Source organism: Myripristis murdjan, chromosome 9 (genome assembly GCF_902150065.1).
Source record: "Myripristis murdjan chromosome 9, fMyrMur1.1, whole genome shotgun sequence".
NCBI classification, from domain to species: domain Eukaryota; kingdom Metazoa; phylum Chordata; class Actinopteri; order Holocentriformes; family Holocentridae; genus Myripristis; species Myripristis murdjan.
The window spans coordinates 18,944,203-18,971,679 of NC_043988.1; the positions used below are offsets into that span (position 1 = coordinate 18,944,203).

The window sequence follows — 27,477 nt, forward strand, 5'->3', positions numbered from 1 at the left end:
ACTATGGGCATTGTTCCTTTCCTCACTCTCAATAGAATTTTAAAATTTAAACCAACTGTTGACTTTGTATGGCTGAAAACACTGTGAAGTATCTAAAGAGTTATAGAAATTACATCTGCTGGAATTTACACTAATCTCTTTTTTCACTTTAGTCGCAAAAGCCCCCAAATGCCAGCTCATGATTTAAAAGGAATGACCAAAATCACTGGACCACTGATTTTATGACAGCTAATAGCAGCCTACGCTGGAAATATTGATCTTATCTGAGAGTTTAGCCATAAATAAAAGTGACTCCTGAAAGATGGATATGAGAGTCAAGAGTCACAACACAGAGCCTTCTGTTGAACAAATATCTATCTACACTATTAAAAATCTCCAGCTGTCATGGATCTGCGTGCTGGTAAGCATCGTAAAGTCTGACTGAAAGTTTGAAAGGCAGGACGGGACATGCATGTTAAGTGGCGGAGCTGGGGGTGTGAACTCTGCGTGTGTGTATGATTGAGTGCACTTGTAAAGGCTGCATAGTGAGGGCCAGAATGTATCTTTAATCAACAGAGTGGGGACATGTTTGAGACAAAAGGAAAATTCTGGCTTATTGGTTAAGTGTTAGGGTTCAAGTTAGAATTAGACTGAGGTTCGGGTAAGGGTTTGGGCTGGGCATACGCTGGTTAGGGTTAAGTTTAGGGAAAAGCTGTAGAAGGCTGTAAAAAAAAAGTCAATATAATGTCCTCACAAAGATAGAAGAATGTGTGTGAGTGAATGAGAGAGAGAGAGAGAGAGAGAGAGAGAGAGAGAGAGAGAGAGAGAGAGAGAGAGAGAGAGAGAGAGAGAGAGAAACTAACCTGCTTGCTCCTCTTCTTTCAGTCCTCCTCATCCTCGCGTCCTTCATCGCACTGGCAGCCACTGGACCCATTAGAAACGGACGCTCCACGCCTGCGCTGGTGAAAATAATGATGCAGTCCATCCGGGACCAAACACAAGCAGCACTGAACCTGATGGTAGGCTGTGTTGTTTTTTTTTCCCCTCAGTTGAATCAACTTTATGTCTCTCTCTGCGCAGAACTGGTGCTGTATGTTGCACTTGCCCGCGTCTGCACTTTCGCACGCTCTAGCAAGATAAACGTCAGCATCATGTGGATGTCTGTTAACCGTTTAGTTACAACTGGTTGTCTGCTCCGACAGGCTGACACGACGCTGAGCCCCGGGGACTCCTGCAGCGCTGTCGACCTGACCGGGGGCGACTGTTTGCGGGAGCCGCAGCCGCAGCAGGTGCTCACGGTCTCGCAGCTGTCCGGCTTCCGCTGGCACCTGACCGAGGCGGCCAAGCTGACCCCGCGGCTGGCCGGGAACCTCAGTCAGATCAGCCAGGCCTGCTATGACCTGCAGCGGCGGATGAGCGAGCAGGTGCCCGAGGCGGAGTGCACCGTCCCCAGCTACGACAGCGACCTGAACAAGTTCCTGCACGTCAAGTGTCTGCTGCAGCTCTTTGCGCGGTGGCTCAGCCAGTCCTGCGAATGATTTTTCTGTGTGGTATTAATATTTTTTTATTTATGTATTTTTATTAAACATGATATGTATTGAGATGTATAGCACATTCAGAGTGCTACATCAGTGCACTCTCAGTCATGGCTGTGTTACATGAATGTAAACTTATTCTGGTTGCTCAGTTATCATCCACCTTTTATCAGTGTCTGATAAGTATGTATTATTTGTTCAAAATAAACGGATAACGACAAAATAATTCAAAAAATGATGAGAATAAGTTGCTTTTATTTCGTGATTCACACTCAGAGGCATTTTTAAAACTTGCTGACAGGAACAAACTTTTGGAGGACAACAAAACACCCAGATGCAGCATAAGAAAATATCTTTTACTTTGTAAAACAAAGGAGATATGTACAAAACTAAATTTGAAGAGGACCAACATGAGCAAATCTAATCTGCAATGTTACACTGTACATCATCCAAAACTCATACAAAAACCTCTTCTTTAAAACTTGGAGGAAAACCAACTTGGCTTTCCCATGAACATTTTAAGATCACTGGAAAAGAAATGTGTAATATCAGCACACAAATGCCCCCCTCCAGCTGAACAAGGGAACTGTTTTCTTAAGTAAAACATGTCATTCCTCAGGAAAAAGTCACACTTTTTACCACACACTTAACAGCCTGGCAAACAAAATAAAAACAACCATGACATTCATACATGTTTTTTTTTTTAATTATTATTTGCTTAAAGTAGTAATATAGCCTTTTTGATAAATGTGACTTTAAACTTTACACCTGTCACAAAAATATTTGACTGCGGCAGCACTATACGCAGGCTTGAAGGGATGAGTTATGCCTGCTGTCCCTGTCTTATTGTAAAATGGGTACAGGTACTTCTTCAGTGATAAAATACATATCTTGCAGAGAAGTAAAACTACTCTGAAAGTACCTGCAATCAATAATGAAAGGTGACACACTACAGCCTGCACATTCACTGAAATAAAAACAAAATCATCACTGTCTTGGGTGCTTTTTGCTACAGTAAAACCTGCTTAGTAAACTCACAATGTTCTGCAGAAAAGAAATAAATTAAGAGCAACACAAGCCAGCAGCTCTGTTTAAGACTGCCTGAGGAGTGTTGGCAAGAGCTGGACGTTATAAAACAACAAGCAAAAAACAGACAAGCCAATCACCCTGCAAAGGTAGAAGGTAACTGCACTTTATTACATTGTATGTTTATGGTTGATCGCTGTGTTTCCCCTGTAAATGTGTGCAGCTTTGGTGCTTTTGAGTGACCATATCCATTACTGATTGGGCCTAAGTTATTGTTCCAGTTGAGATTCTAATACTAAAAATTATTTTAATCAAATTAAAATCATTACCTGTAAAAACTAAAAAACAGGCTATACTTTGAGTTTCAGATAATAGTAAGATGCAATTACAGCGTTTATTTTAATTTCACCTTTTCTCTTGCAGTGGTGGTGCACCACTGCTAAATGAACACAGAGGAAACACTGACTGATGTATGGCAGACATACTGACAAAACTAAACTGTGTCCGTTTCTCAAGCCTTCAAGCAGAGTGCTTTGTCAAATTTGAAGTAAATATCACACACACACAAAAAACAAAACAAAACGTGAAACTGACGGAACATGTAGATACATTTCGATATGGCTTTCAACCTGTTCTCAATGTGGTGTATCTCTTGATATGAGCAAAGCGGCAGAACAACAGCCAACCAACTTCTGAGAGCCGTCAGTTAAGGTCTGTTATTGGGCGCACGTCACAAATTAGTGTAACTTTATCATGAAGAAAAGGAAAACATTGCAAAATCAGGCCATGTCATGTAACCTGCACTCTTACAGCCAACATGTCTTTGTTTTGTTCATGGTTAAAAGGATATTTACGCTCACCAGCGCAGCCCTGAGTGAACAAGGAAGAAGAAAGGGAGCTACCACTACTGTGCATACAACTAAGCTCTAGTTGTAAGTATATATCTTTCTGTATTGCTATTTCAGTTACGTGACTTGATAACCCTATGGGGCTCTAAGTGTTCTTTATACATAATGTGACATGCCCAGAGGCGACATATTGCTCTCTTGTACAATTTACACAATTTAGCCCAGAAGAAATGGGCTGTGCAAGCAAGTGACAAAGGGACACATGTTCAGCATGGACGGAGAGCCTCCAGAAACAGGACTATTAAATGCCAAAGATGTGGATTCACCTGAGTCAATGAGGGATGCAGAGTATGTACACAGAAAGCACAACGGGCACATCCTCCTAGTATTGATAAAGCACAGACAAGCCCCTGGGTGATCAACTTCAGCAGGCTTTGAAGTGATCACTTTGATTCTGGGCTAAAGCCTTTCTGGGAGTCAACATATATTATTTTAGGGCCCGCAAAGAGCTCAAAATCATATTGCTAGCCAATCTGTAACAAATGCTACATTCCTCTCTTGTCCTTGCAGAAACATCCAAGAGAACCAAAAATGCACTAACTCAGTCAGTATTTCCCTTTTAAACATGCATTGCTGCATTCCAAACGTCGTTCCCGTTTACATAGATCATATTTTGTTCTAAAAGCCAACCAGAAAGTACCGCCTTCCAATAAAAGTATTTTAGAGCAAATGCGGTTAAAGCAGAAGGTAGTGGTGTCGCTGTTAGCATTAAAATTTATTTCATGATAAAGGCAAATTTCGGGCTATGGGTGGTGTTAAAGGTGGGGTTCTCAGTGTGTATCATTATTATGAATCAATGTACCAATGGACAAAATTATGTATGACCACTGTACATATAGCTGTGAGGTAAACTGTGAAAGAAAGCCATACTCAGCTTGCATATGAGGGGAAGTAATGGTGATTGGAAGACGTAGAGAGTAACCTTTTTGATTGGCTATAAGGTAAACCACTGACACATCAATTTGATGATCACTTTTGGAAGATTCACCATGACCTGATGCAGTGGACTCCAGGCCACCTCACCTCCCCTAGCAAAGCTACGAGTCTCCGCAAGGCTTCTGGGTGTTTGTGACGGCCTGGATGGCTTCTTCAGGCAGCAGGGATGGGTCAGCAAGAATGGATGTGCTTGTGCTTAACTGGCGAAGGGTACCGAGCACCACTGAAAAACAATTAACCACAGTATATCAGCCATGACTTGACGGTAAAAGGGCTTGTGATTTATCCTCGCAGTGCATTACACAATCACAGAATGAAAAAGCTGCGGCATCAGATTCAACCCTCAGCAAGCGGCTAATCAGCAACTGAGGGATAGAAATCTTTGAGGTCAACATATCCGCTACGGCAGAGTTAATAAAGGCAGCCTGAAACAAGAACAAAATATTTATTATATAACAAATGGGAGGTGAAAAAAGGAGTCAAACAGTGATCAATACCGTTCATTCCTTTGAAGTTGGGGGAGTGAGATGATTCTAGGTATGCGTTATTTTCAGAATGACATTTGTGATGCGCTTTTACATTTCCCCCCATGTCATGGTTTTACAACAACAGAATGAGTCAAGGAAGGAAGATAGTGTCCGATACTACAGGATGACACTGTGAATAAGCAAATTCTGTACAACCGTGATTCAACACTTAGGCTGTGGCGAAAATTCCCTGTTCTGCTGCACATTTGTTCAACAGGTTTTATGCCCATCTCAGAGTTACAATTACAACAGAGGTGGACAGGTGTGAGAAGCATGTCTCTACATGTGAGTGTGTGTGTGTATGAAAGTATTTTACTTACTAGGTCGGAGTACAGGAAGGGAGCAGTGGCGGTCCAGCCACTGCAGTGTGGTCTGACACAGCTCGGCTTTGCTTGTAGTGGACACCATCCCATTGAATGACTCGAAAAGAGGCTTGATAATGATGCTGAACTAGAGCAGAGGGTCAAAGGTCAATCACACTACAGAGTGAGGCACACACAATCTACCTGCCTTTAATGAAAATGTGCAACAAATGAAATCTGTTATTAATTTCAAAGGGCTGTTAAAGTAGGTGTGCTATGAGAGATTCATACTTGCGATGACAAAACCTACTTACTAAATCACTGCTGATAGCTAGATTTGCTCCATGAACAAAGTGCCTCTGCACCCACCTGGGTGGGAATTTGACACCAGCGAAACGAGGGTAAATTTTATTTGAGCCAGAGTTTGTCTACTCTCTCCACAACTTTTTACTTACAATTTGTCTGGTAAAACTAAGAAAACATGTTGTTATCCATTAGTATTACATTGAAATGTGCATCAGTGTGCATTGTGTCTAGTGGAGAAAAAAGAAACTTAGTCTCTCACGAGGCCGGCTCTATGCAGGGGCAAGAGGGGGCAACGCCCCCTCAAACAAATGTCCTGCCCCCTCAAATCAAAATTTTAGAAGTTGATAAAGAGAATTTTAATAGGATTGCCACCTTATTGTGGTTAGGGGGTTTGCGTGCCTCAGTGACCCTAATGAGCTATGAGTTACACCAGCAGTAGCTTAGCCTTCAGGTGGGACAACCAAGTTGGACAGGTCTTAGGGTAGAGGCCTGACAAAGTGCAGTCCAATTCCATGACAAAATCCAATTCCATGACGAAAACAGTTATCCAGGACCTGCATTCACTCTAATGCAGAGTGAATGCATTTCCCTTTTTCGAATGTGTAAGTTGTGCAACCTTGACATTCTGCAAAGTAGTAACTTTTACACGATAGTGGCTATAATCTTCCAACGAGATCTTAAAATACACCCAATATGTACTTCTCAAGTCCACAGCAAAGACAGAGGTTAAAAGGATACAATCCAGAACTTCCAGTTTTGGAGAGTGCGGCTCTTCACGTATTCATCAAACTTCTCTCTCATGTGGTCAAAGCGATGATGTGTAATGGGCACTCCAGTTGCAGGCAGCTGCTCCTGACATAAGCTGTGGTTAAGCAGCGACACAAGACGCAGTGAGGTAAAAGAGCTGGGAGATGATATGATACATGTTTGTGAACCTTCTGTGCATCAGATGAGAGTTCAGAGAAATGTGATGTCGTAACATACTTTATGGAGGTATTGAGCTCCTCAATCTCCTCTCGAAGCCTCCTGGCCTCTTCCTGCATCTGCTGTCTCTCCTGCTGGAGCTTCCCAATGTGGTCTACAGTCTTCTGCAGCGTGGCGGCATTACTGATCTGAATGAACACAGGCAATAAATATGGCAGGAATTGAGAAAGCAATTTAGATATTCCAGGCAGTCTGTGTTGTAAGTAGTGCAGTTGTAAAATGTAATTTTGCTCATAAAATTCACAGTCATAATCAAACCAAATCATTCCTCTGTGGATGATATATGAGCCTAGGCATTTAATATCTAATTTTTCCTTGTTATTTTGAATTTGGTCAGCCCCATTCAAATATAGAAATATCTGTTTTATACTTTAACACACTTTACTTTTAAACTGCAATTTACTGGGTTTAACTCAGTAATAACTGGTTTTAATTCACCTTCACATTACTTTTCAAGCAGAACATAAAAGTATGAAGCCTTACATTTGACTGGGACCTGAGGGTGGGAACCAGGCTGCAAAGTGTTTTAAAGCCAATGTTTATGTTGAATCGCCTCTTCTGCTCAGCAGATATGTGGGTCACCCTTTGGGTCTGTCAACACAAAACAATTTAAAGAAACTTACTGAGAGCCTTCCCCATGTTACAGAGGAGAGTTAAGAAAAAGAAAGGAGCACTGACTTTATAAAAAGGGTTACACATTTAAAAATGGCATTATTTTTGGCATTTTCAGGTCACATTCAAGCACTTTTCAGATCCTTCCAATGATACATAATAACTTTCAATTTTTATTTCACTTAAAAATCATCTGGGATTTCCTGTAGAGCCCTGTGTATTGTAAAAAAAAAAAAAAAACAATTCAAATGTTTATAAAGATGCATATCAGTTTCATAAAAATATTTTTTGTGTGAGAACAAACAAACAAATAGCACTTTTCTGAATGTAAAAACTTAGTGTACCGTGGAACCTATCTCATGGGTTTTGGAAGTTTGCAGAACCTAATTTTGATCCTGTTTGGTGAGTTGTGGGTACTAAAATCTGAGTACTGGGAACCTTTAGGAGGAGCTTGCAGTGCTGTTACATTTGTTTGTATGACTAATGATTGCTTGTATGAAGAACCCCAATTGGTTCTTCATATAGAGGAAATGGGAAACCAAAGCCTATCCAAGAACTTCCCAAAAGTCCCATCTTACAGAAAGTTCCAAGTTACCATTGGTAGTCATAAAGTGCTAAAATACACACACACACACACACACACCTGGTTTGGCTCATTCTTTGACAGAACTGTGCTGCTGCTGAGCGGTGACTGGGGACTAGGGACCTGGTCTGACCCACATGGTGACCCTTGACCTGAGCCTTGCCGACAGCGAACTGGAAAAAATGTGTACAGTGTATAAAATACATTTTTAAAGCAGAGGTAATGCTGTATTAAAACATACTAGGCATCATAAATGCTACCAATTTCTTGTGCACAGTGTTTCCCATCAGATTAAGATGAATACTATCATTCAGGGCCAAAACCACCATTTCAATATTGGGGGGGACAGATATTGAATTTGCTATTGAATTGCTAATATATTCCAGCAATATTGGGGGGGACATTGTTAGAGTGCCTGAACATTGTATATGGACGTTTGGTCCCTGCTATCATTCCATATATATAAATATGGACAAATAAATGGGAAGATGACTCACCAACACTAGATGAGGCTTTCTGGCTCTTACGGTTGGAATAAGTCTCTTCTTTGAGAACAATTGGCTGGGGAGACTTGTGTGTCTGAGGCAGGATATGAAATCCAGGAGTCTGAAAGACACAAAATGCACAAAGTAAATATAAAAGAAACAGGTGTAAGCTCGGTCCAGAATCAGACCATAGCACACACTGTGGTGTCATACAGGTCTATTATTTGTCTATATTTCATCAGAACAGTGGCTCTCAGCCAGTTTTGCATTGGGGACCACAGTAGTGCAAAATGAAGTACAAAAGAAATGAAATGCAACCCCTTGAAATCATATAAAACACAACCAGTAAAAAATGTACTCAAAAATCGACAGCATATCTGCAGAATCTAACGCAAATTAGTGCTACAGTCAGTACATCACTCTGATGATGTAATTACAAACACATTTACATGATGCAACAATAGGATGAAAAAACAAACAAACAAACAAAAACAAAACAAAAAAAAAAACACCAAACCCATTAAGTGCCTAGAATAAGTGCTGGAGAAAAATTGGCATTAAAAGTAAATTTATCCACACATTGCGGTAGTATTGCAGCACAAGGTAGGGAGGGGGCAAAGTATGCACTGAAAAATAGTAGAGACTAAAGCCTAATTTAAGGCAAGGCTCTAGTTGCAAAAAGTAAGACCTGCAATCTGACCCACTAGTTGTCAGTATCATGTCGTTAGTGTTTTTGATGTGCTTCACTTGAGGTTTGGCTGCTACAGGTCGACCACACAGATCGGAAACTATGATTACGCTGCACGCTTCTGCATGAATGCCTGTACGTTCATGTGCATCTAATGTTCCTTGCTCCCCTTACAGGAGAGAAGATTGTGTTTCAGACTAAAGGTGTGGGGTGTTTGGTTACCTGCATGTTACTTCATGGTCACTCAGTGGAGAACAAGCTCAACACAGAAAATGTGTGTGGCCCATTAAGAAGAAAGGCATAGATGTCTAAGTAGGGTTGAAAGGGTGTTCCTAGAAAGGGGCTCATTCATGATGTAGGCAATCTTGGAATGTTTTTTGTTTATTGTATTTTGCACAAGTGAGTTTGTAAGATTTTTTTTTTCAGTCTTTTTTTCCCCAGTCTTATCATACATCACACACATCTTTTTGAGGTGGACCTTTTTGTTTTCAGTAAGTGAGAGAGAAAGTGTGGTTCAAAGCAGAAGTCTGACAGACGCGCCAGACAATTTATCACCATTTGACTGACTCGTCTCGACTGGTTTATTTACTTTTTCCCCAGATGGGTCACAGTGCAGTTCAGTGAGTGTATGAAATTTGACATGCTTATTTGCCTCTAGTTCTCCTCATTCTGTATACTGTATACTCTGTAGATATAATGGTACAGGAAACTTAGCTCTTCATACTGTTGCACCATGTAAATGTGGATTCACAAAACTGCAGTGCATAACAGCTTTGACACAGATTGTGATCTGTTGATTTATGCCATCAGGCATGTAGCACATTCTCTTCCTGTCACTGGATAGAGGTGTGGCCTTACGTCTGTTTGCAGCTGATTCACTCAAGAGTTCCCTGGTCGAGTTATCAGCTGCAGTTAAGGTTAACTTCTTAGTAACTGTGCTAACCTTCTTTCAGGTTTGCAATGTGTTACATGATTTGGCCGAGCCTGAATATTATTTCATTGGTTTCTCCTTGCTGTTACTGTTCCAAATAATATTTACAAAAAAAGGGGGGCTGGACCTGAATCCTCAAATCTTTAAATGCAGTTTGATTGTTGCAGTATTAATTATTTGTAGTGAGTCTTTGTAACGATGATGTAGTCAGCTAGTCAGTGAATGAAGAGAGGGAGCGGTAGTAGCAAGACCAAACATTTTTCAAGGGTTTTGAATCACCGCAATCACAACAGCTTCTTGCGTCATCATACAGTCATACCTGACGAAAAATTTTAGGCTGATAGACCCTGTAGTTTGTGAGATTAGCTGCAGACAGACACACAGACACGCTCACCAGACCAAACACATGATCCCCTCCATGTTACACCTGGTGACGATGATTAAGGTTCAAATATCAACCAAAATAGCGGATATCCAAATACTGTGACAACTGTGAATGTCTCTGCAGCCCACTCTTGTGTTGCAAACAACTGGTTAACAACCACTGTATTAGAAGATACAGTACTCTCTTGATACAATGACTTTGCATATGTCTTAACCTTAAGTTAATTATATAGAGCACTGATTCTTGAGAATTTGGATAAATCATGTCCCACTAAGAAAAATGCTATTTCTGCTGGAAATTTACAACATTTTAATGAATAAAAAGAATCAAGGGCATAATCAGGGGGTCCTTTGCACATTTGTAAGGTTCTTTTATAAGTTTATTTTTAATTTGTATTAATTTAATGATTATATGTTGGCCCATGGCCTACAAAACCAGTTGTCCTCGGATAGGAGATAATCATTTCAACTTGATTAAAACAACAAAAAGTAATAATTTCATTGAATAATATCTTTACCACATGAAAGAGTACATCATAATATGTATTAAAAACTACAAACGATGGGTTTTGAACAATATTTACTATTATTTTGTGGTTGCTCAAAATGTGTCCCAGATATTCGTCACCACCGTCAGATATATATTTAAAAAATAATAATAAAAAAACTACAAGGTCAATTACATTCCTGAGGAGCCCTTTTCAAACCTTCAGCTCTACTGCATGCTTCAAGACCACTCAGGCTCCTTGAAGTTTGCTATTTTCTCTTAAATCTCTTCATATTTTTGGACACTGCTACTGTCACAACCATAAATTGTCAACACCGTCACTTCTGTATAAAAAATATTAAATTAGATTATGGAATAAATGTATACTTTTTAAGAAGAGGTCTGATGTAGGTAGCAACAGGGTGAAAACAAGCTGGCTAATGTGAACAACTCATGCTTATCATGTGAAAGAGCAGGTTTTTGTCACCACCGTCAGACGTCACCACCGTCAGCTGTCTGACGGTGATGACTGAAGTCTGAAAAATGCTTATAACAGTGCTTAGGATTGTTATTTTTTGTACCAAATAGTTAAATAAAGTTGTTAAGCAAGAAGCCATTGACTTGAGTTGTATAAATTTTGGAAATGTATGTTTTAATGAGGCGACTGTCACCACCGTCAGATTAGTGTCACCACCGTCAGAGGCAGTTATATTGGTTTTAAATGAATATGCTTACAATATATTTCTTTGGTGCTGTTGAGTTATTAAAGTAATAGTCTCTTTAATACCAAAACATGTTTTTCAAATAAAAAAAAAAAACATTATGGTGACGGTGTTGACAAAAACAAAGTAGCCTAATAACTGGAAAAACCTATTTTATGAAAAAAATGCAAAATGAGGAGGTTGCACCAGTACATTGCTGAACAGCCAAGACCTTGGCCTATAATGATATACCTTCAGATTTTGTAATTTAACGCACTTTTTTTTTTTTTTCAAAATTAAAACCTGTTTTATCCAAATTCCCAAGATTCAGTGAGAGATATACAGATACACAGAGATAGATAGATAGATCGACAGGCAGACAGACAGATAGATATAGTGAGGTCAGCCTAAGCTGAAACTATACCCCTCCAAGACAAGAAGAAGCGATGACCACTCCTGTATTAGGCACCACATCTGCTGTAAGAGGTGTTGGTGTGACAATAACTGCATTGGTATGACCTGGGAAGGGAGCAGAGAGTACAGAAACCATCAGTCAGGAGTGTGTCAATGTTAAACTAATCCAATGATGACTCACTGTGTGATATATACTGAGTTTATCCATCAGCAGCTTTGCATTTGATTGGAGAAAGTAAATACCAAAGCCTTCAGCGCTATCTTGTGGTCATAACATTAAGTCACACAACTAAACTATCATATCTGCAATGTTAATGCTGCAGACAGCAGGGTGATATGTGGTTACAGATACCATCCAAAGGGCACTGTGTTATCCCCAGGGACTCAATGCCCATCCCTACAAAAAGGCTGACCCTATGCTCTGAACTATATGGTTACACACACACACACACACACACACACACACACACACACACACACACACACACACACACAAATGTCTGTTTTTCCAGGGAAATATGCAAAAAAAAACAAAAAACTTTTAGACTATTTACATATTTAACAAGTAGTGTTTCTTTATCAGGGGTGGTAGCCTTAGTAAGGCCTACAACATTGTTTACTACTACAACTGATTAGCTTTGAAGGATTTAGATTTCTAAAAAAACAGCTGACAAAAAACACCCATTTCTCATGATACAAAATAAATATTGTGATCAGGGAATGAATAACAGACCTGTGAGGATGAGGTGAGAGGAGGGGAGGGTGTTAGCGGGAACAATCCTTTGCATATGACGGGTTCGTTTGGCACTGGAAGACTGAATAGGGCGAGGCAGGGCAAAAGCCTGGGGGGGCTGGAGGGAGCTGGCAGCCAGCGGTGCCAGAGGCTGGAGTTGGGATGGTGTGAGTGGAGGTGCAGGTTGTGTGGACAAGGAGCTGTACTCTGAGCTGTGGCTAAAGGTAGTAGCAGCATCACTGGGTGTGACAGTGGAGGAGGCTGTATATGTAATCACAGATGACACTCCGTTCTCATCCAGTGCTGACCGATTGTCCAGGGGTGAGGGAACCATCTCTGCTGTTGTGCCGATGCCCTGACCTGGAAGGCAGTGAGCCATCGGACCGTGGCCTAAGGGCTGAGAGACTGAGGAAACTGCTGCTTGAGCACTGGAAGCCACCTGCCCAGGGAAGAGAGGCATGTAGTTCTGCACGTAGGCAGAATCGTGAGCATCTGTTCCACAGGTTTGACTGGATATTGGGGACGGGGCGGGCAGGGTGCCAGCCGAGGAGATGTGGTCAGCTGAGAGCTGCATGGAGGACATCAACTGGACCTAGGTAAGCCATGGCAAAGGGAAAGAGAGCAAGCACATTTAGTGTTTTGCTATCAGTGTAGTAAGGTATAGGAAAAGTGTAAGTTATGTGTCAGGCAAAGTTCACAACTAGCAATTCTGTTTTTGGTTGGTCAAAATGAAGTTTTACAGATTGGAAAGGTGATGGTGTAGGTTTTGTAAACTCATATCCAGTCATGAACCTTTTTATTGACCTAGTGGGACAAGTATAGACATAAATGTGCATGTCAAAAGAGCATCTCTGTCAAAAAAAAAAAAAAAATTCCTAAAGTGCATCATTAATGAGAGGGAAGGCAGAGGGTACTGTGACAGACGAGTTAACTGCATTGTATGTGTGCAAGCACCTCTGTCTTTCTAGTTGCCCAGTTCAACCAGCTGCACAATGCATGTGTATTTAATATTTAGGATAGACCTATTTTGCTGTCAAACAGCTGTACATAAGGCAAAACCCTAACGAAATGACTCTGTTACATTGGTTTACTTCATCAACCCAGAAACCTTTAAATATATGGTGTAATAATATGATCAACAAACTGAAATGCCATTTGATGACTGTCTGAGGAAATACAAACAAACAAACAAAAAAAAACAATACTCCCAGCTCCAACAGCTGTACATAAGGCAAAACCCTAACGAAATGACTCTGTTACATTGGTTTACTTCATCAACCCAGAAACCTTTAAATATATGGTGTAATAATATGATCAACAAACTGAAATGCCAATGTCCGAGGAAATACAAACAAACAAACAAACAAACAAACAAAAAAAAAAAAAACAATACTCCTTGCGTGACCTTTGTATTGTGGTGGGGTGTGTATTAGGGACAAAGCTTTGGTTTGGCGTTTACCTGTGACTGAGAGCTGCTGCTGGGTAGAGGGGTGACAGATGATGCAGTGGGGGAAACAGGGGGGAGGACGGGCTGACGGAGGCTGTGAAATAAGTCTGGAACAAGAGTCTCTATGTTAGTTAGAGGTTAGTAAAACCACACTACTCTGTGTTAGATTATGCCAACTGCTGTAGTCGAGTTACCAGAACTTGTGTGCTTGGTTCCTGTGAAAGAGTGCACCATTAGTGTGTGTGTGCGCTATACTATTATAGCTACAAAATAAACATTACTGCTACCTTGGAGAGGTTCAAAGGAGTCCATGAAGTCTAGGTTGGGTTGTAAAGGGATCAGTCCTGGTTGGATCATATCTGCGTTTCCTGCATGAGCTGTGGAGGGTAAAGAGGGACAGGATTGGAAGATGGGAGGACAAAATGCAAGCTTACTGACACACTGCTGCAATCCAGCCTCCAGATGCACTCACATTTACATGCTAATCTGTTCAGCAAGTGTAGATGTGTGGGCCAGCTCTTTGTTCACCTGAATACATCCCCATTAGCAACTCACCCTGCATGGTGATAGTTTTATTAAAACACAAATCCACATCCACAAGAACCACAAGATCCATAAGAAGAGGTAAGGATGGGGTGGGGAGGAGTGTTCCTTAGACTATATCATTTTTTTTAACAAAAATCTTGATCCCAGATATTTCTACCACAACTGATAATTGGGGGTGATTTTAATTTAGTCCTGGATACTTATTTAGGTAGATCTCCCAAAGAGTAGCATCATCTAATGCTTCTAATTTTTTGAAATCATACATCAACAATACAAACCTATTTGAACTTATGCCTGGAGTTTATAATGCCAAATACCATAACATTATCATCTCTGACCACTGTCCTGTTTCTCTTTTACTGAGGCTGTTTTAGGCGATAAAAACTTATAGATTCTGAAGGTTTGATCTCCAACTGCTTACAAGGAAACGGTTCTGTGAGTACTTGGAGACTCGTAAACACAGAAGGATCATAGTGCCTTAGAGGTGGAAATATCTGGTGAGGAGATAAGCAAAACAATTAACTCTCTAAAACAACATGGGGGGTGGGGGGGGGGGGGGGGGGGGGGGGGGGGGGGGTGGATATTGACAGTAGACCATGCTGGAATTAACATTAGAACTAGCTAACGTTAGCTGGCTAATTAGTTCGCTATCTTGCTAATGGAAATTCCAGCATCATATGGCCCGCTTGTCTTTTTGCTCGAAGCATAACGTTATGCAAGGTCTAATTTAACGAAAGGCGGTTCATTCAAACTAACATTAAAACTTTCTATCCGACTCGGAAGCCAGGCGTCTCTTCCAAACTGCGCGATTCACGTGAATGACCCAGGTGAATGACCAAAAAAAAAAAAAAAAAACGGCGATTGTAGCCGTATGGCGACAACAAGTTTGCATGCCTGAGAAGTGCGACTCTAACTCTGTGCTGTCTGAGAATAACTCAAGAAAATACATATTAAATACTTTTAGTTAATTTTATTGGACAACTGACAATCAAACCAAGTTTAAAAGTATAAAATGAGACAAGCAAGTCCTCCTCGACTGAATCTACTTCGACTACCTCAGTTGCAGCAGCAGCCGCTTCTACATTTGAGCCGTCAAATGTCTCTGTCTCTTTCCCTTCTTGTTGCACACTGGAGGGGGTGGAGTCACGTGACTACACACGCTGTACACTAGTACGGCGTCAAAAGGGACATGAACAGGCCTACCTACACAAAGCCAAAAAAGACAAAAACGACTTTTATTTATTTATTTATTTAAAATATATATATATATATATATATATATATATATATATATATATATACCGACATGAGCAAAGTGACATCGGTTATCGTCATAAATTTCGGTATCGGTAAATTTTCGGTAGGCCTATATCGCCCAGCCGTAGTCCCATATCTGGAGAGGATGTACAACAAGGCTTTCGAGGTCGGAATACTACCTCCAACATTAAATGACACCACTATAACACTTATTCCAAAGAATGGGAAAGATTTAGAGCAGGTCAGTTCATATAGACCAGTGTCACTATTCAAGTCATTAGCTAGAAGACTCAGTCCTCATATGACCAAGTCGTCATAGCAAGGCGGCGCACCGTCCAGCTCCCTCTGGATTCTTTGGGCTGCCACCAAGCACAGAAAAGTCTCCACCTCTTCATTTGACCATGGTGCCGCTTTGCTTGCCATTTTCCGACTTTGCCGACTTCAGAGATGATCAATGCGCACGGTCGCTGTTGCTGTTGTTGTTGTTTTTTGTTTTGTTTTTTAAATGCCAAGTTTCGTTTTCGTGCAGGACACACACGGGCACACACAGGAATTCGCAGTTAAGAGTTCCGGGTAGAATTAGCATGGGACATCTGGGACAGGGGCTTGAAATATTTGAGTATATGTTCCCTTAATGCCAGGCACTGTCTGATACAGTTTAAAATTTTACACAGGCTGCGTTACTCTAAGGTAAAGCTACATATTATCTTCCCAGAAATTTCACCAAGATGTGAGAAATGTGACCAAACAGAGGCAGACCTACTGCACAGCTCAGCATTATGCCCTAAATTAAGAAGAATTCTGGCTTGCAATATTTTCAGAGCTTGCAAAGATTTTTAAAGTCTAAATAAAAGAAGATCCACTTTTGCTTATACTTACTGTATCTGAAAACTCTGAAAATCTAAAAAGCTCATAGCATCATCTCCTGTCCTATGGTCTCTGATGTGCAAAGAAACTGATACTTTTGTTTTGGAAAGAGAAAGATGTGCCAACTTTTAAGTCCTGGATAACAGCAATGACTGATACCCTTCACCTGGACAGAATTCAATATATCCTTCATGATAGGCTGGAGCAATTTGAAAAGATTTGGAGACCAATGATCTTTTTCTTGGAAGGGATGGGCAATTAAGAGACACTGCACCAACAGTAGTCTTCATCAGCTCTCTGTGGCGCTGCTCAGGGATGGGAGGGGTGGGTGTTTGGGGGAGGGGTATGGGGATGTGTGTAATATTTTACTGTACTACTTCAGCCTGCAATCAACCCACAATTATTGATAATTTTATTTTGTTGATACAGTCTGTAATTTACCCACTAAAAATGAGGGTCCTGAGTCAATCTGTGCATCACTAGTGGTTAACAATAAAAAACAAATAGATATGCATGCATAAACCCCATGAGAATAAACAGAGTGCTGGATCCAGTGAAAAGTACACACAAGGAGTAGTTTAAGCAGAAATCCATTTGAGTATTAGCTGAACCAGAATGTAATCTAAATTCAATTAGAAATGGTCTATAAATTTCATAAAATGGATAGCTGATGATTCTCTCACCAATCTCCCTGGGATTGGGCCAGGCTATGGGCTGGTGTGAAGCCAACGTAGAGAACAATGTGTCTGAAAACTCAGACATCAGAACATCCATGTCAAAGAGGGAGTCCATCTCCATAGGGACAGGCGACTCATGATGCTTACGAGGCACACGGCGTGCAGCAGTCTCTTCATCCTGACAAAAGGAGACACGGAGCATGTCTGGAGAGACTTCCCCAAACAGTGAAAACTGCTCCTCTGGCCCCTTTGATCATTCAAAATGCAACAGGCAAGCCACTTAGTGACACACAAGCATTATGACATAACGGGTGAGTATAACATGGTGAAGAAAGGCAAAACTACATAACAAACCAAACACAAAATACACTGAAATGACATTAAAATAAAGGCAGCAGCACAGTGACATCCAATTCCATGACAAAACAACTCAGCTTCAAACTTTATGTACTAGTTTTAAACAAATGTAATCATATCAATAGCTACAATTATCAACAGGCAAATGCACAACTAAAATTCAGTAATGAGAAGTGTTTTGTCAAAGATGCTGCATTAAAAACTACATAAATAATGTTAAAAATAAATATGGTGACCAGTGAAGTCTGGGTTAATTCCAAATCTTTGTTTTATAGCAGTTTAACTGTGAGGCAGGTGTTATTAGCACTTTGGCAGGGTTAGCATAAAATAATTTTGTTTTGCATACCTTGAGCAGGCTTGAGAGGTCGTCATCCTTGTGCTTCTGTAACTATAAAGGAGTTCATAAGTGCAAAATAGATTACTGTGTACGTTTTGTGCAATGATTAGTGAAACAAATACGTAAATTAATGAAATGCTCACTGAAATATTAAAAACGGTGCACAATACGCTACCCTTTTCTTGAAGTATGTTCTCCACTTGTGATACTCTCTTATAACGATTTCAATTCTTCTTTTCCAGTATTTGCCCTCTGTGGCAATGACCTATGAGGAAAGAGGGAGATGGGGAAAGGATGGATCAAATGGCAGATTAATTCAACACTGAGAAAGAAAAATAGTACAACAGAGTAGTAGAAAACATAGGTCTATGGAGGACAAAATAAATATGTTTGTGTGGGACTGAAAAGAAAAAACGATCAAACGGAAGACTGTGGTTGGTAAATAAACAACATGAAGTTAGTGTTGCTCTTGCACACAAATCCAGTCCCAAACTACTAAATTGTTTTACCCTTACCTCTGCAGGACGATGAACCTCTGAGTCCATAGTCCCATCGAGTGGAGTCACAAAGTGACACACAGGATTTTCCCTTTTCTCCACATCTGGAAGCAGAAATTGTGATTAGTGTTCATGATATTGTCTTCAAAAAAGCAAAACAAAGCTTAAGAGTTTTGTGACCATAAGAGAGTTCAAGGTGGTATTTCAACTTGGCAGATCATTTGCACTTCAGCTCATAAACCTCCACCTGAGTTCAACAACAGCTCGGCTTTATCAGTTTGTCCTAAGAATTAAAGTACGCTGACATTAAAGCGTTATCTGTTCCGTGTTTTGCCTTTGTTGGCATGTTTTGATAACCTACTGAAAAAAAAAAAAAAAAAAAAAAAAAAAAAAAGAATCCTCTCTCGTGTGTAAACTACAGCACTGGAACTCCTGACTACATGAATGACCTCAGCAGTCATCACTCATGAGGAACTTGACCCAGTTTGTGCCATCTATTTTAGCGTCATGAATGAGAGCTCACACTGGTCACAGTCACAGTGCTCATGGCATGTAAACAAACTATTTACTGTCATGTACTGTGCCAATATTAATATAAAAAATATAGATAATATAATATAAATATATATAAATAATATAAAAGAAATAATAATGATGAAAAAATATTAGGATCAATGTCACAGTAATTTAAACATAAGCTGCAAGTAAAATATTCAGTGTAGATTTACGGCAATGTTGATCTACCAAAGTAAAATAATGCCTAAAGCTACCAGCTGAAGAGCAAGAATAACTTAATTCTGAGAAGTGCTGTTATTTATCCCAAATAAATGAGCTAGTGTGGGAGTCTTACATTGCATATACCAGGCTCTCCAAATGGCATTGTTGAGACGGATCTTGTCTCTCCACAGAAGTTTGAGGCCTTTGAAGTTCTTCCATTTGGGAGATACTAACTTACCGCTGAGAAGACAGAGGGAAAAAAAGAGGGAGGTCATATTTACAACCAGACACACATTGCATCGCTCCATGTCACAAACCACAATAGTTTAACTGCCATAAAGAAAACCGCTCTTCTTGTTCAACCAGACTCTATACGTCTCCTGCAGCGATGATGCAATAAAACATCAGACAATGGTCCTCATTTATCTAGCAATGTTAAAACAAGTATGAATGCAAATGTGTAGATTATTGATAGGTTCACAATGCAAAGGAAGTCTTGTGCTTTGAACAGTGTTTTTGATAATAAGATAATACCAGTGTTTTTTGGCTTGTCTGAATCGTTGAGGTTTCCCCTCTGCTTTACATTATCTCTGGTGGAATCTGTATACAGTCAGCATAGTTTGAGACATCAGGGGCCAGCTTTTCAAAACATATCCTCCAGAATAAAAGTGATCTGACTGGATCTGACTGGCCAGTATCACTCAGTGTGAAGTGAAAGAGCACTATCTGATTTATGAAGTGAAGTGTCTGGATGACTGGCTGAATGATTTACGTGTCATGCTTCACAATTGCTGGCAACACAAGAGATGATGTTTGTCTGCAAGGAGCAGCAGCAGTCATGTTGCTGCATGAACGTCTTCTGCAATGTGAAAAAATGAGCCAGACCAACAGCACTTTGAACCAATAGGGGTGCAGATGCGTGAGTAAGTATTTGTCTGATCTACTGACTTTCTGACATCAATTTGGCTCCCAGAACCAATCTAATGTTGGAGGTAATTTACCTCCAACATGCATTACTAAATGTGACAGAAGTAAACGGACTTTGACTTTAATGACTGCATTTGCCTCCTGCCATAAAGGAGTGAGGAAAGGCTGAATTTGACCAGGGAAAATCAAGTGTATGAGACAGTCAAAAAACACTGGCAAAGTATTGTGTTGACTCTGCTACAGTAAGCAAGCAAAGCAAACAAGCAAGAATCTGTGAAGGTCAAATAGAATGCTGGCTTTACAAGTGATATGAGGAATCAAATCAACCAAGTGGGAGCATTTACACGACCAAATGCAGTGATCGAAGAAAAAAAAATGGAGAAAAGGCTGGATAAACATTTATTAAACCTATCTAATTGCAGTGCCAACTAGGGTAGTCTCCCATACAACATGCAATTTCAAAAATCTGGTTTTATGAGACATTAATACATCAATCATCACCACACCTAGGACACAGGAAATCCATTGAGGACAAGGTAGAGGCACACAGACATTAAGGCTGGTGGAGCCTAAAAATAAAAAGATTTTGCCTTTTTATTTAAAAAAAAAAAGAAAAAAAAAAAAAAGAATCACTACTGCTCAACAACCAGTGTTTGTTTGGCCTGATATTTGTCTTTCACACCTCTGTGGCCGTGAAATTCAGTAGTGAGAGTGAAAGCAAGACCGATGTCTGTTCCAACATAAAAGTTTACAAAACTACATTCCTTTGGCCTGGGAAAGTATACTTGGTATTTATAAAACGCAATGCCATCCAGTATTAAAATCCCTCATTGACAGTGAAATGACGTGTGACTTTGTCAACACAGAAAACAAAGTGAGAAGTTTTACATCTTATTGAGCTTTGCACTTTACACTATGAATTCCAGAAAATGTATCACAATCTTTCCATAGCTTTTTTTCCCCCTGTTGTCTTAGTATGAGGGACGAAAAATGACAAAACAATAAATAAATGAATAAATAAATAAATACGCATATAAATATATAAATGCATAAATAATTAAATTAATAAGTATTTCTACATTTATTTATTTATTTATTTTTGTTTTTATTCATGCATTTATTTATTTATTTGTGTATTTATACATTTATGCATGTATTTATTTATTTATTTTTACATTTATTTATTTATTTATTTCTACATTTATTTATTTATTTATTTATTTATTTATATATTTTTACATTTATTTATTTACACTTTTATTTATTTCTACATTTATTCATTTATTTATTCCTTCTTTTATTTCTACATTTATTTATTTATTTCTACATTTATTTATTTATTTCTACATTTATTTATTTATTCCTACATTTATTTCTGTATTTCTACATTTCCACATTTATTTATTTCTGTATTTCTGTGTCGTATGTTAATAAGGTGGGCGGTTCTTACATTAGTCTTAAGCACGATTGGTTTGTGGGTGTGATCCTATCCACTGCTACTGCCTGGACTGGCAGTAGCAGTGGATAGCAGTGGACTAGCTAGCTACTAGGGCATTAACAACGCCAGACTTTTCCACGTCGTCGATGTTACGTCGACCCGTCAACACCGGGAGATTTTTGGGGGGGCTAGCGGGGCTCCAACCGGAGGGAGGGAGGGGTTGTAGTGGAGCGCCGACCGGGCGAGCGGGGGGGGGGGCTGTAGTGGAGCGCCGACCGTGTGTGTAGTCGGACTACTGGAAGTAGTCGGTGGGTGCATGATTTACCACATCATTCGCCAGTGGCCTTAAATCACTGACGATGCCTCTCAAAACACTTTCCATTGCGTTTTACACAGTAGCTAGTAGGGCATTAATGTAAACATCGACCCGTCGAAAGTCGAAGAAACACCCCCACACACACGGTCGGCGCTCCACTACAGCGGGGCTCCAACCGGAGGGAGGGAGGGGTTGTAGTGGAGCGCCGACCGGGCGACCGGGGGGCGCTCCACTACAACCCCTCCCTCCCTCCGGTTGGAGCCCCGCTAGCCCCCCCAAAAATCTCCCGGTGTTGACGGGTCGACGTAACATCGACGACGTGGAAAAGTCTGGCGTTGTTAATGCCCTAGTAGCTAGCTAGTCCACTGCTATCCACTGCTACTGCCAGTCCAGGCAGTAGCAGTGGATAGGATCACACCCACAAACCAATCGTGCTTAAGACTAATGTAAGAACCGCCCACCTTATTAACATACGACACAGAAATACAGAAATAAATAAATGTGGAAATGTAGAAATACAGAAATAAATGTAGGAATAAATAAATAAATGTAGAAATAAATAAATAAATGTAGAAATAAATAAATAAATGAAGAAATAAAAGAAGGAATAAATAAATGAATAAATGTAGAAATAAATAAAAGTATAAATAAATAAATGTAAAAATAAATATATAAATAAATAAATGAATAAATAAATGTAGAAATAAATAAATAAATAAATAAATAAATGTAAAAATAAATAAATAAATACATGCATAAATGTATAAATACACAAATAAATAAATAAATGCATGAATAAAAACAAAAATAAATAAATAAATAAATGTAGAAATATTTATTAATTTAATTATTTATGCATTTATATATTTATATGCGTATTTATTTATTTATTCATTTATTTATTGTTTTGTCATTTTTCGTCCCTCATAGTCTTAGGTTCATTCTCAGTGGAGCTATATAGGCAGACAAATGACATCAAATTTGGGGATGGAGAAAACTTTACTGTTCTTTCAGGCTATAGGAGACAGCAGTTAGTGTGTTCTGACACACGCCCAAATGTCCTTGGGCAGAGGAAAAGCTATTTTCAAAGAATAAATTTAGCTACAATCAGCAGCAGTAAGAGAAAGGCTGGTCTTGTGAGGAAAACCATCAGAAGTTTTCCACATGCATTTAGTAAAGCCCTGTTAGGGTGCCATGCATACTACATAAATTTAATTTTTAAGATGAATGATTTAAGGAGAGCATTTACTAAGCAGTTGTGCTCCTCTACTGCTCTATAAATAGTTTTCCTGACCAGTCCAAGTTAGTCTGCTGTTTGCAAAGTCAGAGGGAATCCTGACAACAGCTGACTTTTCACCCACTAGAGTCATGAACAGACAACCAAGTGTAATGTGAGCTCAATGTTTTTTCTTATGGGTGACCTTTTGATGTTTGGTTTATATCAATTACCTATATAACAAAACTGGTATCATACATATTGAATAACAAAGCCTATACTTTACCAAAACAATGACAGTCATCTAATTAAGAACAAACTTTAATCCTGTCGTTGACTCTCTAAGTTTGCTTTTACACTTAAGACTGCTTTTTAATTCTTGTCTAAACGTTGTCTAAACACATTGCAGATAGAGACAAGTAACTCAGCAACACTGAATTTCTTTTTTTCACTGGCCTGTGACATTCTTCACTTTGAATCCTGAGAATGTATGTGTGTGGCAATGCATGGATGCAGTACAATGTGGCAAACCTCATAAAGCAGACTGCCACAGAGCAGAAATGAAAATGAGTATGTCGGGGGATTTGGAATTCATGACTCTTCTGACTTTGAATTAATGATTCAAATTTGGACCTCACAGTTAGCCACTCAAAAGATAGTTGTTCTACACAAGCAGAAAAAAGAAAAGACCTATACTCAGTGTCAGGTTCCTACAAGAAAAAGTTTTTCAAAGAAAACTGAAAGACAAATGTAATTCTGCCATTTTGGTCAATCAACACCAGCATCATGGGAGTGGTTTCTTCCACAACGACAATGCTCCCATTCACAGGTAGTCACTGTATGGTTTGGAAGCAGTAAGATTATGCAATCCATATTTCGTTGCCTCAGGTCATGCTAAACTTTTGAGGCACAGTCTGAACTGGTGCCACCCACCGTGTTTTCTCACCACAAACACACCATAAATTTCTCATTTCAGTGCCACACTGCTCTAACAGAGCTGCAATGACTTGCAGAGTCCATGCCATGGCACACTGAAGCTCGTGTGGCAGCTAAATGTGTCCCAAAAGGGCCTGGCTCACAATCCCTGTTGTAGTTCATCCCAAAGGTGTTGGATGGGGTTGAAGTCAGGGCTCTGTGCAGGCTAGTCAAGTTCTTCCACACCAAACTCACCCAACCATGCCTTTATGGAGCTTGCTTTGTGCACTGGGGCACAGACATACTGGAACAGAAAAGGGCCATCCCCAAACTGTCCCCACAAAGTTGGAAGCATAGAGTTGTCCAAAATGTCTTGGTGAGCTGAAGCATTAAGATTTCCCCAGAAAAACAAGCCCATATATCCCTGCTCCACCAAACTTTATAGTTGACACTATGCAGTCAGGCAGGGGACGTTCCCCTGGCATTCACCAAACCCAGACTCATCCATCAGACCGCCAGATAGAGAAGTGTGATTGGTCACTCTACAGAACATGTTTCCACCGCTCCAGAGTCTAGTGGTGGCTCCATCCAACGTTTGGCACTGTGCTTGGTGATGGAAGGCTTGAATGCGGCTCCTCGGCTTGTTTTTGTGCTGATGTTAATGCCAGAGGAGGTTTGGAGCTCTGCAGTTATTGAGTCGGCAGAGCTGCTTTTACACACTGCACCTCAGCACTCAGCAACCCCACTCTGTAAACTTGTCTGCCACTTGGTGGCTGAGTTGCTGTGGTTCCTAAACACTTCCACTTTGCAATAATACCACTTACAGTTGATCATGGAATATCTAGGAGGGAAGAAATTTCATCAACTGACTTTACAAAGGTGGCATTCTATTACATAACTGTTACAGTACCATACGAATTCAGTGAGCTCTTTAGAATGAGCCGTTCTTTCACAAATTGTTGTCAAGGCAGACTGCATAACTAGGTGCTTGCCACCTGAATTCAGTGATCAAGAGGTGCGTCCAAATACTTTTGTCCAAGTATCTCACATTGTCACAACAATACTGAATGTGGATACCAAAATTGTGTCGTTGATTGTTATAAAGGTTAATCATGCTCAGCCTCTTCAGGTTACAGTGCTATGCTAAATCCAGCTGCTGCAACTGGGTGCCTTTTTTAAAGGCACCGCAGGGGCCTGAGAATAATGCCCACAAGCAAATTAACACTCAAAACAATGAGTCCTGCTTCATACTACTTCACCTAGCAGTGTTTATCCAAATGTAAGCCGGGAATTAAATATGTTACAAGAATGAAAGTGCTACTTGGGTCTTTCAGATGACAGTCACACACAGGTGCTCTTTGGAAACTTTTGATGTCTTCTTATTTCAACCCATGAAGGATTCTTTGCAAAGGTGAGAAAATCTTGGTACGAATCATAAAGTGCAAGTCTCTTCCCAAAACATTCCACAGCACACTGTCGGATTGGTGTAAAGTTAAAATGCCTTTATTTCACATGGCAGTTCTTAAAAAAAAACAAAACAAAACAAAACCCTTTGCAACCCAAATGTGTCTTCTTCAGGGCCTAAAGATATGTTTCAACTAAATTTAAAATTTTAAAAATCAGTGGAAGGTGACTAGGAATAACTTACCTTTCAGTTTTAAACTGATATCTCTGAATGTTTATTATATTAAATGGAAAAAACAGGTATAACAGAGAACAATAATGGGTTCATTCTCAGTCTCCTCTCTTCCAATTCATTCTCTATGGAAAAACTCCATGTTTAAAATCTTCATGAGATCAGGCTGTAGTTCTCTGGTCTCTGGGGAGCAATTGCTAAAGCTGCCTAAACTGTTGCAGCTCATGGGAATAATGTCTCTACACCAAGTGGTGTTGCCTATAAATAGCAAGAGTGCTCTTTTCCTCTAACATGCACCATCAGTTGCATCTCCAAATGCAACTGAGATCACGCAGTCCCACCCAAGCAGCTAATACACATGGCACTACTCTGATTATCTAAATTCACTGATCTTACAAAACTCCTTAGAGAAACAGCTACCTCCCCTCTAAATTGTCTTTATGTAGTAGCACTGAGTTAAGAGACCAAATACTGAACACACCACAACTCAACATGAAAGAGTACACGTCTTAATTTCACAGGATAACTGAATAGGTTACAATAACCAATCCAGGCCAATTCAGTTGCTGCACACTGCAAAACTCAGTTTACATTTAGAGGACTTAAAATAGTTGTAAACTTGAATAAATGGTCTGCATTATTAAAGTCAGATGGATACGAGACTCGTGACTACAATTTCACACTCATGTGTCCCATGTCTGACTTTGGGCGTGTACTAACCAAACCAGACAAGCTGAAGAGAAATGATGAATGAGTTGCCTGGAAGATAATATTAAGCGATGTGGTTTTGGCAAACAACCCAATCAAAACTATGCGCTGTAAACACGTCAAAAGTGAAAGCAAGACAAGCCGCCACACACCCCATTCAGTTAAAGGGACTGCAACGTGTTTTAAACCACGCAATGTCTTAAAAGCTCTTTACCTGTATGCAAGGGTCATACACTCGAACAGTTTAGTCAGTGAGGCGTCTATGGAGAGGTGTGATGTGCTCGTCTTCCCGAAATGATACGTCTGGCAAGTTTGTTTGTTGACAGTGTCGAAGTCGTATCCTTTCTTAGGGGGGTGCTCGCTGTGGGGCGAGGACACCATGAAGTGTCCGCTGTGGATTATCTGAGATTCTCGTCCGTCCGACTTTTTCAGTCCCAACTGAGGCTCCTCCGCGTCTGAATCGTCATCCTGCTCCTGCTTTATCATCACCGGCGGACGGCGATATTTCTGTCGTATCTCTCGAGTGGCCATCATGTCTTTACCAGACAAATAGCTAACATTAGCCATCAAGCTAACTATCTGTCTAGCGTCGGGACAATAAAACTCTTCCTTCCATGAGGGTCACCGAAGTGTGTGGAAAAGCAGTTGAGCCCAACGCCGGGTTTAGTTAAAGTTTGGTGTTTTTACGACGGCCACTCGGACCCTTCGCTTCTCTCATTTTGAACGCAGACTGTGGAAAATAAGTGACCCTATTCAACTTGTTGCTGCCTTGTTTGATATCGGAAAGACCAGCTGACAAACGTCTTCGCGAGCTTCTCTCCAGAGCAGGAACTTCCTGTGTCGGGAGACGTTTCTGATTGGTCAGAGTCAGAGCTACACCCACCCAAGCCACTCAAATAACTGAGACGGGGCGACTCGTATGTCGAATCGAGCGTACACAACCCTGTCGTCTGAACTTACAACTGAACTTACCTAATGGGCTCAAACTTGGCCTTAAGAGTATCCATTTCTTTTAAAGGCAGTGTTCAGTTAAAAAACAACTTTTTACGAAAACGGACTGTAAAAGTTTCTGTTCTTGTCACTTGTTTCTGAAGGGGA

At 40.1% G+C, this 27,477-nt stretch overlaps 1 protein-coding gene across 4 annotated transcripts; it reads right to left on the bottom strand.

Moving 5' to 3' along the window:
- Positions 1-1,752: 1,752 nt before the first annotated feature.
- Positions 1,753-27,189, bottom strand: mlxip (MLX interacting protein). Of its 4 annotated transcripts, none has more exons than XM_030059894.1 (17): positions 26,594-27,189; positions 19,357-19,463; positions 18,525-18,610; positions 18,185-18,274; positions 18,019-18,054; positions 17,322-17,493; positions 14,256-14,345; positions 13,981-14,075; positions 12,522-13,113; positions 11,799-11,893; positions 8,196-8,304; positions 7,759-7,871; positions 6,987-7,094; positions 6,504-6,631; positions 6,258-6,381; positions 5,232-5,361; positions 1,753-4,607 (listed from the first exon to the last, which is right to left on the bottom strand). In XM_030059894.1, exons 1-17 carry the CDS (start codon positions 26,944-26,946, stop codon positions 4,486-4,488), a joined length of 2,550 nt encoding a protein of 849 aa, XP_029915754.1. In that variant the 5' UTR covers positions 26,947-27,189; the 3' UTR covers positions 1,753-4,485. The 4 variants fall into 4 exon arrangements, with proteins under 4 accessions (XP_029915754.1, XP_029915752.1, XP_029915753.1 ...); XM_030059892.1 differs by having other exon boundaries at positions 17,322-17,562; XM_030059893.1 differs by having other exon boundaries at positions 18,019-18,060.
- Between the last annotated feature and the right edge of the window lie 288 nt (positions 27,190-27,477).